We start from the raw sequence: 16,068 nt of genomic DNA on the forward strand, positions 1-16,068 counted from the left end.
GTCCACATTTTATTTATGGTTTGCTGTTGGTACTTCAATCAGATTTATATATACATAATCTAAAACCTACATCAAAACCATGTTGACTGCTCTGAAGACCGAGAGAAGTGACACGATTGAAGTTTTCTTCCACAGCTCTATGGTAAGTCTACATTCCCACAGCAGGTTTTTGGTTCAGGTTGCAGAAGTGTTCAGAATGCCAATGCCAGGTCTCTCTCAGACTCGGAGTGGGAGGGTTACAGTTCTCTTTCAGCATTTCAGTCTTACACACAACCACAGTAGCAATCAGTAACATTTTTTTGTTCTGGATTAACACCTGGGTTGATCTGCAGAATCCTGGCTTTTCACATTCCCACATCTCCCTTTCTAAACCCTCACCAACACAGCTGGAAAACCAAGTCCCTCCCTGCGACTGCTGCGTAATTTGAACATTAATTGTGAGAGGATTTGATGCTACTTCACACGGGAGGAGAAATGTTTGAGAGTCTTCATGGTGCCCCCTGAAAAATGCCAGATCCTTCACCTGGATGCAAACACAGGTACCCCAAACAATTCCATTTATCCCCAGGGAGGCAGGACTGCAGAGCCTGCCCAGCAAACAGCCCCACCAGGTATTTGTGCACCTCACCTGGCCCAGGGCAGCTCCTGCACAGCCAGAGCCGCTCCCAGCAACAACAAGAGGTAGAAAGGATTCACAGAAGCAGCTTGTGAAGGCCCTCACTCAGCCCCCTCCCTGCCTTTATCTGCTCAGAGGATTAGACTCGGTACAGATCTTAGAGAAGAAGAGTAGAAAATGCTTTACATGCTACTTAGTCTGAAGCTGCTGCTCGGAGCAGCTCCTGGTGCTCAGGACAGGTCTCACACAAAGGCTCAGCAGGGGCGTGTGGGGCCAGGCAAAGCACAGCTCCAGCTCCCCAGGGATTTCACACAGCATGACCTCTCCCTTCAGCAAAATATTCCAATTTCTGCTGTTTCACCTGTCCCCAGTCACGCACAGGGCAGGCAGATAGAATTGGTGAGTATCAGTAAGTCCTGAAGAACTAATCTTCATATTTCTAAGCTTTGGAATTTGCTTCCAGAAGACCTTCTGAGGACTTTAAAGCACCTACCAGATATTTAAATACAATCAAGTATATTAAGTGTCCAACTTTTCAATCCACCTTCTTTTCCAGAGTAGATTCCAGCAAAACCTACTGCTTTTATTCACCTGTAGAATAATGGTTCAATATAGAAAATGAAGGGAAAAAATACCCCAAACGACAACCAACCAAAGAAAACCAGTAAGCTACAAGCTATTAGAATTCCAGACTGCCATCAGTAGCACAAAGCTTTCCTATCCCACATAAATGAGAAGTTTTAAGAGATGACAAAGCCCACCTGGTCAAGGCTGTGGCTGCTGCTACTGCACTGTGAAAGGCTCCAGGCTGCCTGGCAAATGTGGGGTTTTTTGGGGATTTTTACTTGCAGTAGCAAACAGCAGGACAGCAGGTGTGGGTAAAAACAGGAGGTAAACAACCATCATGGCAAGTGAAGGGATTTGATTCCAAGAGAATACAAAAATACTGAATATAAAAATGATCCTTGCAATCCAGAGTGAAAAACTCTGTAAGAATCACAAGAAATGATGGACAGGAATTTAAGAGTGAGGGACAAGAACTGAGCAGCATTTCAATAAATAAAGCTACAAAAAAGGCCAATAATACCTTTAAAAGCTGCACCTACAGAGGTATCACTACAGCAAAGGAACAGAACTGCTCATTTAATGGCTCAGGTGAAACCACACTTGGAAAGATTCATCCAGCCCTGGGCATTGTATGAAAACAGGAACAGCACAACACCACAGCAGAAATGTGGATCAGGAACAGCTTATAGGGGAAAACCAAACATTTAAACATTTTGCTCTGGTGTGGACTAAAGGGGACATCACTGCAAATGCAGAGTGTGTGGCTCACACCACTTTGGGCAAAATACACCAACTTACTGGAACAGCAGTTGCAAATTAAGAACAAAATTTAACATGATCAGATACTTTGAATACTATAGAAACAGAGAAGGGAATGATCTTTTCTCCTGCACTGGATGTTTTGCTATGGTCAGATTGTGGATGAAGTCATGGAACCTTTTTCCTCTTGTTTCTTTACTCAAGGTTATCTAATGGTTAAAAACTAGAAGACATTTTTTTGCACATTATTTTGACCACTGAACAATGACCCTGTCATTTCAGAATTGTGCTGCTATGATTTAAGGCTTTATTAAATTGTTCCAAGGAAACAGCCTGTAGGTCAGTTTTATTATCAAAAAGTGGCTTCAAGGAGTTCTAAAGCTAAAAAATACGGAGTTGGGTATTTAAAAATCTGATTAAAAGTTAGCCCTTATTCAGGAGTATTTTTCTCCTTCAGAAACTGGTTCCCCCGAGCTTGTTTTGATTTGTCTGCAAACAAGAGCTCTGTCTTCTGTGCCACCCACTGGCTGAGCTGGCCTGACCCCAACACATCACCAGCTTCCACTCTTACAGTGCTGAAATCAACTGAACTGGCACAAATGCTGCTGAAATCCATGGATTCACCACAACTTGCATTAGAAAATCAGAGTGCAGGATGGGGATGTCTGAATTTAAAGGCTGGAATCTCTTGTCAGCACACTTCCAGACACAGCCTCTACCCCTGACAGACACTGCAGGGGTGGGGCTGTGCACTTGCTCTTGTGAATAAATGACACAGGAATGGTTTCTGGACACTTAAAGCCCAGGGAGACTTTTATCCCTTAGAAATAAAAGGAAATTTGTGGTAAGAGCCTTAGGAATTTCCAGTGTGAAAAGTGACAGTGCTCAGGCTGGGTTAAAGCCCTTCCTCCAGACTGGATTGGAGGGCAGGTGTCAGCAAATGCCTGTGCTGACATGGCAACCCCACTGGCAGGCAGGGACAGGGAAGCCTGGCATGGCACAGAGGGCACACACAGCTCACTGTGAGCCCAGCTGCCAGCCAGGAGACAATTCAGAGCTTAAAGAGCTGTTTGGAGTCACCTTCCCCACCAGACACCTGCAAGGAGAGCAGGAATCCTGCAGCAGGAAGCAGCTGGGATCCCTCCCCTTCGCCTCCTGCCACTGCAGCAGCAGAGTGCAGCTCCTGGTTTGTACAAGACACTTCCTACTGCTCCCAGGAAGCCTCTTCTGCCTGGCTCTAGGCAAGGCAGGTGCAACTTCACTCCCAAACCTCATGGCTGTGGGAAAGTGGTACCATGAACATGATGGAGGGCATGAAAAGTAAGAAGACAGAGAGCCAAAATCACTGTGGTCCTGATTATGCTGTGCTGGAGCAGAGCCACAAATGGGAAGCTCCCACACCTGTCCTAAGAAATGTGAGGTTGGCATCAGCATCTCATCCTCCCAAAAATAATTGTGTGTCTTTTGTCATGGGGGAGAGAATTTGCTTTCAATGTGGATTTGAAAGTGTGGGCTAACGAGGTTTAACTAAGATATTTAAATACTTAATTGGTTACTCTGCAAATTCCCCAACAGGCCACTTCTTCCTCTTAATTTATACAGTCAATCTTAATTTTTAGTTAAATTCATTGCACTGAAAGCTTCCCTGCAATGCCCAGTAACTGGAACTCACACCAACAAAAACATGGAGCCACTTTGCCCTGACACAGCTCGTCAGCCTATTAATTTCTGGCAAAAGACTTAAGAGGTAGACAAAATTTATTGAAATCAAAAGTGAAGTAAATTGCTACAGCAGCCAATTTTTGCCCATTTTAGCTTTGGCAGAATGGCTAATCTCATTCTCTCCTGGATCTCAGGAAATATACAGGAAGTTTTGGAACTGTAAGTGCTTTTTCATGATACATATGCTAAAACACACAAGCTAGGCACAACAGAGTGGCTGAGAAGGCATAATAGCAAATATGATAACACAAATCTCTCATGTTGTCTAAAGTTTCATTCAGAAAAATAAAAAAAGAAATGTCAATGGGGGAATTTCATTTCTTTCTGGCTCAATTTCAGCAAGATACACAAGCTTGAAAAACAGAGAACTCAAATTTTCAGAGCTTCTAGTCAGCTGGGAAAATAATGTGAAAAATTCCAAGTCAAGCAGAGTCCTGTTCTGCTTGTCCATTCCCACAAGTTTGGGTCCTGCAGGACAAACAAGCTTTGACAGAACCCTGAGCCATCTCCTTCTTGTCAGAGGGGTAACATAGGTGCAGGTGACCAACTCTGTGACCAAAACACAGTACATTTACTGATACACAAACAGTGACTGAATTCTTTTTATATATGGCTGTACTATTTTTAACACTGACAGTAGCAAGTGTTAAAAGCTGAATTTAGTCACTAAACAACCACAATCCAAATGTACAAGATGGAGAAATTCTGCTCAGTAAGGTTATGGATTTCCCCCAAGGTCAAACTACACACTAACCCTGACTCAACATCACCCACGGATTTTCAGTTTCTATGTATTCCACGTTACACCGCCAGGAACACGAGGAATTGCTTTACTATTTATTGGCTCATTTTATGGAAGACCAGAGATTCCCTAGAAACTGTTCTAAACAGAAAACAGGACTGAAATCAGTGATGGGGGAATGGAATCTTTAGGCACTTTGAGGGGTACTGCTTTAGAGTGTGCCATCACCAAGGAGGTATCGCCAGGTGCAGCGCCTGGAGTCACCTGCCAAAATGCTGCGACAGAAACGTGCATATCAAACTTTTTGCTTGTACAGTATTTGTTAAGAAGTACAATTCAAAATGGTTTTGCCCAGAGTGAAGAAAACATTGCACCTTACACTGGAGCTGCCTGTTAAAAAAGCAACAGCTGCAGCAAACAATATGGGTTTATCCTTCTTCATGTCACAAAGATGCACAAAATCCTCAGTTTGCTGCCTGGAAAACAACTGCCACTGCAGCCATTCCCAATTCTGGGGCAGGGCTGGGTATGGCTGGAGAAAGCCACAGCCTTAAAGTGTCACAGGTTTGACATGTCTCTACAATCATTGCACTATTAAAAGCAAACACATTTGGCAAGGCTGAACTAGCACATTATATATTTTACCTATATAGTACAAAATACGTAATAATCGCCTCTGAGATAGCCTGTTTAACAATTACTGGTCCAAATAAATATTTCAACTTGAGAACTCAGGGTAGAATTTTTGTAGTTAAAACCTCCAACAAGCATCCCCAAACATAAAGGGGAACACGTTATCCAAATTTACTAAATCCAGGTAAAATGGTATTACTAAAAAACTATGAAGAAAATCTGAATTAACTTGAGCACTAGGAAAAACATGGAAGCATAAAAGTGATCATCGCTACACAGCATATTCAAAAATCTTCTGTGTCTCTCCCTTGTTACACTAAATGCCTAAGAATGCACTTGGACTGAATTTTCCATTGTTCATTTCAAAACTACAGACCTTTAATTTGATAAGCAGCTTTGTTTCTATCAACTCATTTGTAAAAAACACCATCAAGCTTGTGCTCTTAAATATATATATGTATATATAAAAACATACAAAAAGTACAAGATAAATCACATTAAGAAACTTTTACAGTGTAATTGTCCTGATTATTTTATTCTTGAGGGCCAATTTTTTTTTTTTTTGTGCACAGAATCTCAATGTGACTGTTGTTCCAGAATTCAGCATAGTGCCACTGCACAGAATTCACCTTTCTGTGCAGTCCATTAAAAAACAAAACCCCAAAAAACAACACACACCACAGGACAAAACATTCTTCTTAAATCAAATTCTATTTGTGAATTCAGCAAAATAATTTCTATAAAATAAAACAGCAAAATATTTAAATAGTATAGGGTGGGCTGTATCTGTTTTGCAGGGGTATTTGGTTTTTAGACAGGTTCCAAAAAAATTACACACATTCAAGTTACCAATTCTCATTTAAATACAGTATTTACTGATGCGTTTCTTTAAGTCTTTAAACAAATGTTTATTCTGGAATAGAGATACCTCAGAATTGTATTTGACTAACCAGTAGTTTCTTTTATATTTAAACCCTGCTTCTAATGTTAAGATTTTCTGTATAATGGATAAAGAGCTAAGACAATTCTCGCTTTCAAGTAGAACTGTGAACGAGCAGAAAACCAGCAAGTTAACTTGGTGCAGTGGCACTCACAAGTACTCTGTGATTTTGTTGACTTCCACTTCACTGGGATGCAGTAGAAGGAAAGTGTTAGAAGTTTATCTAATAAGCTCTACCAAAGAAACAAAACAAGCACACCAAATACAGTCTATTATGCTCCAGGCATCCTGGCATAGCAAATTTTTGCATATTTGTTTTAAATCTTTTAAATTCCTATTACTGAAAACTAAGTGTTCTTTATCCCACCCAGAGAGAGAACTGTCAAACATCAGATGTGAGGAACATATGTGAAACTGAAAACCACTTGTTTGTCACATTTTCCCTCCCCATTTTATAGTCTAGGTGTAAGAAGAAAAAGTTCTGAGCAATACAGTTGTCACATTGGGACAACTGCTGTCACGCTTGTTTTTTTTTTTTTTTTTCCCTCATTGGCTACACTAACTTGGTGTGAAGCCATGCTAAATGTTACAGCATAACTATAGCTTCAAAGTGATTAACCTAATACCAGAATGAAAAAGGCAATGAAAAAAGATCTAGAAACAATGTTACATCACCAATTTTCCACATCAACCAAATAATTAAAAGGTTACCAGCCATTACGTTGCTCATAGTAAAATCGACTCCAGTGGCAAAGAATTAACATGAAACTATTTTTGTGGTTGACATGGATAGGCTTTTTCGTAAAGGAGTTGATCCAACTGCCATGAGGCAGGCAACACTGGTTGCAGAGCGCAGCAGATATATCAAGAAATTATTTTTTTGTTTTTGTAGATCTGTGAGTCTCATCAAGACAAAAAAAAATGTTTCTTGCTCAAGAATTAACAGTCAAACATTAATATACTATATACACCTTTGCCATTTACACATTAGCATCAGGCCATTTATTACAAAACACTATACACTTTCCACTGCAGGCGGGTTATATATTGACAGCAATTTTCTGCAGATAAGACAGTGAATAGACTCTCCACTCCATGTTGATTAGGAATAGTTTTTCTAGTTTTAAATATTAGCCAGACACAGAGAAAAGTTGGACTGTAAGGCCTGGGTGCACAGTCTTGATGGAGCAAGTTAATTGATTATGTGCATTTCACTAATCTTTTGTCTGAGGCGGGGAAACTTCTTCACTGCCTTCGTAGTTTTCTTGTGCTCGTTGGCCAGTTCGCTGAGGGTTGTTCATATGATGTGCTGCCGGGCCCGTATATGGCTGTCCATGCACGTGGTTATTCTGCAACAAAGCACACACATTTCAAAGGGATTTAACCCTGTGGGCTGTCTCCTGACTCCCTGCTTTCCCCCTTTCCACTCAGACCACTGGCAAGTGTCCTCAAGCACACCAACTTCTCGTGTACCGACATGGTATGAACACACATCCCAGCTGCTTCATTCCTCTGAGTCACACCTTTCACTTACCTGCCCAATTTACACAAAAGGGAAACAAACTTTTAACTTGTAAAGATAAAAGATCAGTTGAAATAGTAATCTCAGCTTTTGAATCACAAACAGTTACATGCAAAGCAAAAGCAGCAGAAAGGAAAAAAGGAGACCAAGAGAGGTTGCCTATGTGCTGCCACATTACACTGTGCACATATTTTATTAACAGATTCAACCAGCTTGACTTTTTTTCCTAAAACAATGGAAAAAGCAAACCTGTGTTTATGCAGCATACTTTAATTTTTAAGGGGGAAACCTCAGTGTTACAGAACTGAATGAAATCTAGACCAGCAGTTTTCTACAAATCCTCTGCCCCAATTTAAGAAGTCACACACAGATCTGGCAAACAAAACCACCTCATTAATCTACTGTTTTGCAGAGTTGTGGAGAAACCAAGAGTTTGAGGATTGGGTGTGTGTTAGTGAGAAATGCTATCTCTTGCAAGAAAGTGAACACACGACAAGGGCAATGGTGAGGTTATGGAATGTGTCTGAACTCAGGAGCTCAGGAAGGAGTGGGAAAATCTGCATGACTTACCAACTGCTCTGCTGAGAACATCAAGTAAGGAAAGCAAGATGGAGGGGAAAATGGATTTGGGCAGGAAAGGAAATTAAATTAGCAGATTTGGAATATACAAAACGAATTGGAACAAAATATGGCAACTAAGTGAGGGATCCAATAATTTAGTCAATTCTATAAGAAGACCCTGTTTATGATTTCTTCCAGATCTGGCTTTCCACTGGAAAGTATTAACAAAGCAGCCATTTAACATAAAAACAGATTTGGATTTTATATGTACTTAAAATTTAGAGATCACTGTTCATAGCATGAGTTACATGGCCACAAAGCCATCTGCTTTTTTCCAAAAGCCTTCCACTTATCCAAATTCAGGCCTTGAGACTTGATCTTATATTTGAAAACAAGAAAGCAGCTCACAAAATATTATCAAAGTCAATAAAAACAACAGAATCAAATTGAGTATGCACTAGGCTGTGATTACATCAGTCTCTCTGCTCTTTCTGTGGATGATTAATCCCTGATCTGATAAAATTCCCACCTGAAGCTCTGATGGTGAAACTGCTCCTGGTGAAATGGAGCTGTACCTTTATTCTTCCAAACACGGTATTTGACAATAACATGCTTCTGGCTAAGTGCCTATCATTTAAGCCACTATAAATGCTAAAAAAAGCAAACCTGAAACTCTGAATAAATAGTTCAACTTAGAGCTTTTACCTGTTGATACTGGGAACCAGGTGAATGGGGATACAGTGGGGCATCTTCAGGTGGAGAAGACTCATGTTCATCTGGGGCATCAGGATCATCTGGTTCCTAAAGTTTGAAACAGCCCATTTAATTTACTTCTTAAAAACATATTACAATTATTCTAGCCCAAACCAATCCTATGTGCAAATTATTGTTTCAGACATGCTAGAGTCATGTTTTAGACATTCAGAGAAAAATTCCACCCCACCCTGTGACCTATAGCTTGTATTGTAATAAATGAAAATTCCTTCTATCAATGTATTACTGGAAATACAGACCCACTCATAACCTACTTCAAATGGTCAATTTCAATTTTATATGGCTAATTCTTTAAGTGACAGATGTCCACAGGCATAGTAATAAAAACTGAAAAATAAAAACATAAATCCATACTTATAAGTACATATGAAATGTGTTACCTCTTAAATGAGTGGAGACTGTTGCTAAGGTTAATTATTTACAGAAGCACTTTACTCTTTTTTTAAATTGAAAGTCAAATTAATTCTTTACCTCCTCTGGGCAGAGTTCACAAGCCTTTGCAAGAGTCATTCTAGCACTGTGTGACCTCTCTAGGAAGTAGCCATTTGATGTTTCATTGCTCTGTATTGGTGGAGACCAATTATTGTAGGTGTATTGGGGATTGCCAGTGTATGGTCTACGCTCCAGCTCGTCTCCAAGCCATTCCACTGCCCAGGTCCATTTTCTCTTCAAATCTCCATTGCTCTGCAGGTGGAAAATGAACAATTCACAATTATTTCCTGTGTTCTTGAAAACAGAAGCATTTTTCCTTTCCTATACATAAGCTGTCAGAAACCACCAACCTATCTACTGCTGTTTAAAGGAGTCACAAATATCCTTTTTTCTCCAAAGAAAACTTTAAGTTTGAAATGAAGTCTGCAGATTTGCAGCTGTATCACAGCTGCAAATTAGTGTGAATTTAACCAGATTGTTTTCAATCCCTTATAATGACCTTCTCATACAGGAGGTTCAAATGAGTTGTCCCTGGAAGTTGTAATTTAATTGAGATGTTAAAAACGGAATAACGGTGGGGTTTGTTTGGGATTTTTTTAAACACAGAAATGGGGAAAGAACCAGCAAGAAACAGAATAAAAGGTATCACCTGAAGGATCTGGTAAGCTACAGGGCAGTTGCTGAAGAGAGCTACCATGCACTTTATACACTGGTAAGCTCTTTTCTGATAATGATTCTTCGAGCGCTGAATGGTGTCAAAGAGTCCATCCCTGTCATCTGGGATTCCCTTAAGTGCATTGTGAATCCTAGAAAAAAACAAACCAAAACAATGACAAAACTTTCAGTATTACAGAGTTTTAGCATTTGAATTAAGGCTTTATATACACTATAATTACAAAAGGGACAGTTGATGTTCTGACTTCTGGTGTTAGTCAAGAGGGTTTTTTAAAAATCAGAAAATTAACCTGGCATGTCATATATATAACTTAGTTTAAAAATTACCAAACATGCTAAAAATATAACTGAGCAAGATCTATAAAAAATGTAATTATGATTAATTCTAGTCACAGTAATCAACTTTAACAGTTCAATTTTATTACCTAAGTATCTACTGCATTTACAAATCAGCCTTATTAACCCAGTAGGTCCTTACAGAATTGGAACAGTTAAATCCTCAACAGAATGGTTACTTAAACTCAGTTATGCTTCTCAAAGACACTCTTTACAGGCAGCTCCTCTGAAGGGGAATGAGTGGTACATATCTGTGCATGGGATAAGGGACTTGGGCATCCCCTGGAACTAAGCCCAGTTTTTGTGTCTTCTGCTCTTTAACAGGGCAGAAGAATTATTTGCTACCCTGAAACTGTGCAAAAACTGAGAACTGGCACACTTTTGGCTTTGAAAAAAAGTCAGAGGGGGCACAGAACCCACACTGGTGTCTCACAGAGCTACACCCATGGCAGGGAAAGAACTGCCCTCTTTCCTCACAGCCCTGGCAGCTGTCAGCCCAGGCTTCATCTGTAAGGCAATGATGAGCTTTACTTCAGTCAAATTAATTTAATGGCACCTGCACCATTCCAAACTTGGCACTTGAACCTGTCAAATCAAGAGAAATTTAAGAGAGTGGGTCTGATGCCAAAGGCCAGCAGCAGTGATCCTGCAGTAAGTACCAGGGGATGCACACTGCCCAGGGTCAGATGAGACTCGGTTTCCAGCAGTTACAAGATACCATTTACAATGGACAATTTCACTGTTTTGTGGTTGTTTGTTGGGTTTTGGAGTTTTTTTATTGGATGAGATCATTAAACTCTCTGATTATCACAGCAAAACCAAGAACAGGGCAGAGACAAGTACTTGAAGCTATGGCCAGAAGTGGCAGCACGGAGTGGATGACTGGAGCTGGCCATTTAATACCCTCTGAGGAAGCCTAACACAATTCCATGGAGCAGTGCTACTCCTGCCACTGCAATGGGATGTGCAGTGATATACTTCTCTAGGGAAGCCACACTACAACATTCCACCTTGTTCATACCCCACTATTCCAAATACAGCATCATCCCCAACAACCACTTCCATGATTTCTCACCTGCTGTTCAACCCTAAAAATCCATTGTTTTACTTCATATCTATTAAAAAATGCCCATCCTCCAGCAAACTGTGGACTTACTTCATGAATTATTTGTTTATCAAGAAGATAATATAAGCTAACTACATTATATATGCATAGCAAATCCCATAAAGAAAATTACCAAATCCCTACAACTCAGTTATTATATTTTGGAGTGTGGTTAAGCCAGACCAGCATCTCCTTTGAGTCCCTCCTAAAATAAGCCCAGGCAATTGGTAACATTCTAAATGAGCAGTCTGCTTCCACAGCTAAGGACAGGAGTCCACTCCCATAGCCAGCAAGTGTGCTCTCACTGAAAAGTATTTCAAATGTCCTATGAGACACAGTTGGAAATGATTCAGTAAATCCCATACTACCTAAAACTGCTTGTTATGAAACAGTGACATTTTAAAACACTGACAGGCAGCACACAGATGACATTTGTGTTATCTCACCTACTTTTATATTAAATTTCTGAAAAACTGACTGTTCTCAGAAATAGTATTTGGAGTAATTAAAAATTTTAATAGTTTTCAAAAGCTTTATTCTGTAAACATAAAAATTAGGTTTTCAACTGGATTAATACATAATATGCTGAGTTACAATTCTCTTGAAACGTGATCATATGGAGAATACCTGAATTCTATATAATGTGAATAAATGTGAAATATTATTTCTCCCACATTCACACTTCATATGTGTCTTGATACCACTCCTACATCTGATGTGCTCCTGAGCAAGCCCACGCTGTTGCTGACCCACCCCAAGGGGACCTTTCTGTGAATCAATCTGAGCACTTCACAGGGAAGTTTAACCTGAGTTTAACCTAAACAACACATTCTCTTGTATGTGAGAAGTCTTGCCTTTATAGCAAACTTCTCTATAGGAAGGAATATGAAAAATTGTACTTATCTCAAAATTTCAGATAAAACCACAAAAAACTGCATTATTTGGATTAGCAACAGAACCACTGGAAAAACAATATGTACAGAACAATATTGAATTATAAAAGGACAGGTAAATACTGACCTGTGAGTTTGCCAAGAGTCCTCAATTAACAGGATTTGCAGAAGCAGATCCAAATAAGGTCGAAGCTCGTATGTATATGAATATGCAACCTAAAAAGTGAAAATGCAGAGAACACAAGAAAGCATTTCTTGAGGCAGGCAGCTTACACAGTGAAATACAAGAACACAATTCATTCGAAGTTTACTGTAATTCAAAGGGTATTTCTAGATACAATACTTCTTTTCTAGAAAGTGTTGGTTGTGTCAGGAATTCTGCAGGTTGCAATTTAATTTGATTTGTTTTTAAATACAGTAGGTTCTGTAAAGGAAAAAATGTCTCTGATTTTCTGACACAGTTGTTCTGAAGCCCCAAGCATGATATGCTGAAGACAGTACCTTAGAAATACCTTTAGAAAAGAAAAATTTAAAAATGGCACTTTTCATTGATATTGCTACTTTTAAGCAATGTGTACAAAGCTTGTTTTCACAGGTTATCCTAAAATGTAAAATACATGGCTAGCAAAATATCAATTAAGTTATTTGTATTATGAATCTTTCAAGTGCCAAACAAAGGGACACAGAAAAATGTCGTGTTACATGAAAAAAAGAAGTGCAAATATAAAGAGGGGCTAACAGAAGTAAAGAATTTAATTTGAAGTGGAAAAGTGTAACTGACCTTACAGAAATTACAATGGAAATGTAAGACAGTATCAAAGATTCTTTGCTGAGTCTGAAGCCAAAAATGTTCTGCAGAGTTGTAAAAAACCTTACTTAACAAACATACTTGAAATAAATACAAGGGAGATCTAAGGAAATGATTCCAACTTTTCATGTCACCTATAAATCTCTTTTATGGATAATGACAGAAAGCTTTAGCAGATGCTCTTGAAATATACAAAGACCACCTCAGTCTACTTTCCACCCTTAACACATCATTCCTGATTTGTTAACAGTTGAGTGCTTCCCTAAATTCATAAAGCACTTCCCACTGCTCCAGTGTGATGTACAGACCTAAGACTGTAAACACTGACAGAGGATGCCATCTTGAGGAAATTTATTTATCAAGCACCCCTTCAGTATTTTGTATAACATTCTTACATATAAATGCAGAATCATTCCTATTTTTATTCCCATCTTTCTCCTATCTTTTTTTTTACCTGCCAAAGTAGTTCACTGAGGACTGTGGAAGAGAACTGAGGATTTTCCCAACAGCAGAAACGAAGCAACTTGATGGTCTCTTCAGAGTTGCTGCAGTCTTCAATAATTTTCTTTACATAACTAGTTCTCACAAACAGAATGTCTGCTACGTTCTGCTGAAGTGCCATTATAGGTTGAGATAAATTAGGATCACCATAAGGGTTGGCAAGTGGGGGATTACCTGGAATAAACAGTTGTTACAGATTAAAAGGTGCTGAAGTACCTTCAGTGTAGATACTCTAAAATACAAACTGGTGTAACTCATCAAAAAACACAGATGGAGAAAAAACACAATCCCCCTCCCCACCTTAACAGCTGACTTTCTTTGAAAAAAATAGTAAGACATAACTAATTTTTATATTTGTGAAGCTTGACACTTGCTGCCTGAGAGAGCTACTTCTCCCTCTCTGATAATATGCAGTGACAATCAAGGCAGAACAGCTGGACACATATTCACATGCAAGAGGAGAATTCACTGAGATTTCTCAGAGAAATCCTCTTATCTCCTGCATTTATCTACTTCACTGCTTGTGTAACACAGCCCAAGTCATATTTTAAGGACACAATGTCTGTTTCCTTCACAAGACAATGCAAAAGTGTTCAGGGGAGTATCCATGTTAGAACAGTCCCATTTGAATCTCTGGAGTGTAGAGAATAAATATGCTTTTGTAATTAACGTATCTTATTTAGTCAGCTTCATTTTGTGTAGTGAAAGAATGTTGATTTGCTCCTGATGTTTCTAAATTTAGCAGTGTTTTGAGTTATTGTTTGAAGATGCCCAGAAGACTAGGGAAAACTTTTCTAGTTTCATAAGCTGAAGAAAAAATAACTTTATTATGCAAACAGTAATCATAATTAGTAGTCAAAGTTCATATAAATAATCTTTTTTAGTACAATATTATAAATATATTGAATATACAACTATTTTTCAGAGGTAGACTACCTTTTCAGTCTAAGCTTCATGTAATGCAGTGGAAAAAAACCCAACCAAAATTGCCACATGATTCTGAAGCTTATTACAGCACAGTAAAATTTTCAGTTCATTAATCTCACTATAGCACAGTCTAGCCTATTGACTTTATAGCCTGACACATCAAGCTGTAATGAGTTTCCCATTAAATAGCTTCTCTACAGATTTCTAATTAGGTTGTCTAAAATATGCTTAGCAGAACGTGTACAGATACAGGCTATAAAGTCCACATGGCCCAATATCCTGTCACCATTCCTCAAAAATAACTGCACTCTATTCAGCTATTGGAAATGTTAATGATTTACACTGTGGTTAATCAATTTCTAACTGATTCTTTATCTTTTATAAATTGAAGCGCTGGCTGCTGTTTGCTGTATTGAGTGTGAACGTGCATCAAATCATATTCAAGAGCTGCCCAAAACAATGCAACATCTCTTCAGTGCTAAGCACTCTCAGTTATCTCAAAACCTGCTGTGGTGCTTTTCCTGTACAGATTATTTCTGTAGTCTATTTTTCATCGCCTACTCAGGATAAAAACATCTTTGGACAACTCTTGACAATGGGCTTAAACTATTCTAAAAGCATGACTATTTTGTAATGAACAGCCTCTTACTTTACTAATTATTTCCTTATATTTTTAAGGAATAAGCCAAGCAATATAAAATATCTGTATTTTATACAGAACAGATTTCTGTTTTGGTCTTTTTAGTGTAACAAATCAGTTTTGCTTACAACAAACAGATTCGTTTCTTTAAATGAAAGGAGCTGCTAAACATAAAAGGAAAACATTTTTCCAGCTGATACACTTTACAAATAATAGCTAAACATGCACAAAAAGACGTTTACTGGTTTAGTCAATGGATCTAAAGCAAACTGAGGATTCACTGTACCATTGATAGAAGACTGCATCCGCGATGAGACGTTGCAGCAGCGGATCAGCTGTGACACCACGGTGTACAGCTTCCCCAGCTCAGCGTACTGGTACTTAATTGGAGGGCCTGGACCTTCATCCAGAGCCACAAGCATGAAGGTTGCAGGAACATTTAGTTTCAGAAGTTGTGTCTTCTCTGCTACACCTTTATGGGGAAGGGAAGGGAAAAAAAATCTTGTTTCTGGCACTGAAAATATTTTTAGAATTTTTTAAAAGAAAAATAACAAGAGTTTACATGACTCGTAACTTTTTAGTTCTTGAGTTCTATTAAACCCTCATTTATACCTTCTGGGGAAAAAATAATCAAATCAATCAAGATGCAGAAGAAGAAAATTATATACAGGTGAAAAATCACATTGAAGGAGAGTTGTAAATTACTACCATTTCTTCACAGTGCTCATTAGCACTTAAGCAATGCACAAGTAGCATCTGTGTTAATAGCAAAGCCTCAGACAAGTCTTTTGGACAATAAATTAATCCTTTTATTGTGAGGCCAGGATAGGAAAAACAACCCCCAGAGTGTGTTTTCTTATTTTTCTATCATGTCCTAGATATATCAATCACAAACTTAAGACATTTTTTTTAACT

At 38.7% G+C, this 16,068-nt stretch overlaps 1 protein-coding gene across 4 annotated transcripts in view; it reads right to left on the reverse strand.

The window, feature by feature from the left end:
- Positions 1-5,731: 5,731 nt before the first annotated feature.
- USP9X (ubiquitin specific peptidase 9 X-linked) overlaps positions 5,732-16,068 on the reverse strand; it is a 96,296-nt gene continuing 85,959 nt past the window's right edge. For all 4 annotated transcript variants that reach the window (XM_071430291.1, XM_071430290.1, XM_071430288.1 and 1 more), the window contains 7 exons: positions 15,440-15,625; positions 13,540-13,760; positions 12,405-12,493; positions 9,918-10,074; positions 9,308-9,520; positions 8,768-8,863; positions 5,732-7,328 (listed from right to left, as the gene is read on the reverse strand). In XM_071430291.1, the coding sequence (XP_071286392.1) occupies positions 7,194-7,328; positions 8,768-8,863; positions 9,308-9,520; positions 9,918-10,074; positions 12,405-12,493; positions 13,540-13,760; positions 15,440-15,625 (1,097 nt within the window). In that variant the 3' untranslated portion in view covers positions 5,732-7,193. The remainder of the gene's footprint in view (positions 7,329-8,767; positions 8,864-9,307; positions 9,521-9,917; positions 10,075-12,404; positions 12,494-13,539; positions 13,761-15,439; positions 15,626-16,068) is intronic.

Source organism: Agelaius tricolor, unplaced genomic scaffold (assembly GCF_023055355.1).
Source record: "Agelaius tricolor isolate 1412-34295 unplaced genomic scaffold, bAgeTri1.0.p SCAF_7, whole genome shotgun sequence".
Classification (NCBI taxonomy): domain Eukaryota; kingdom Metazoa; phylum Chordata; class Aves; order Passeriformes; family Icteridae; genus Agelaius; species Agelaius tricolor.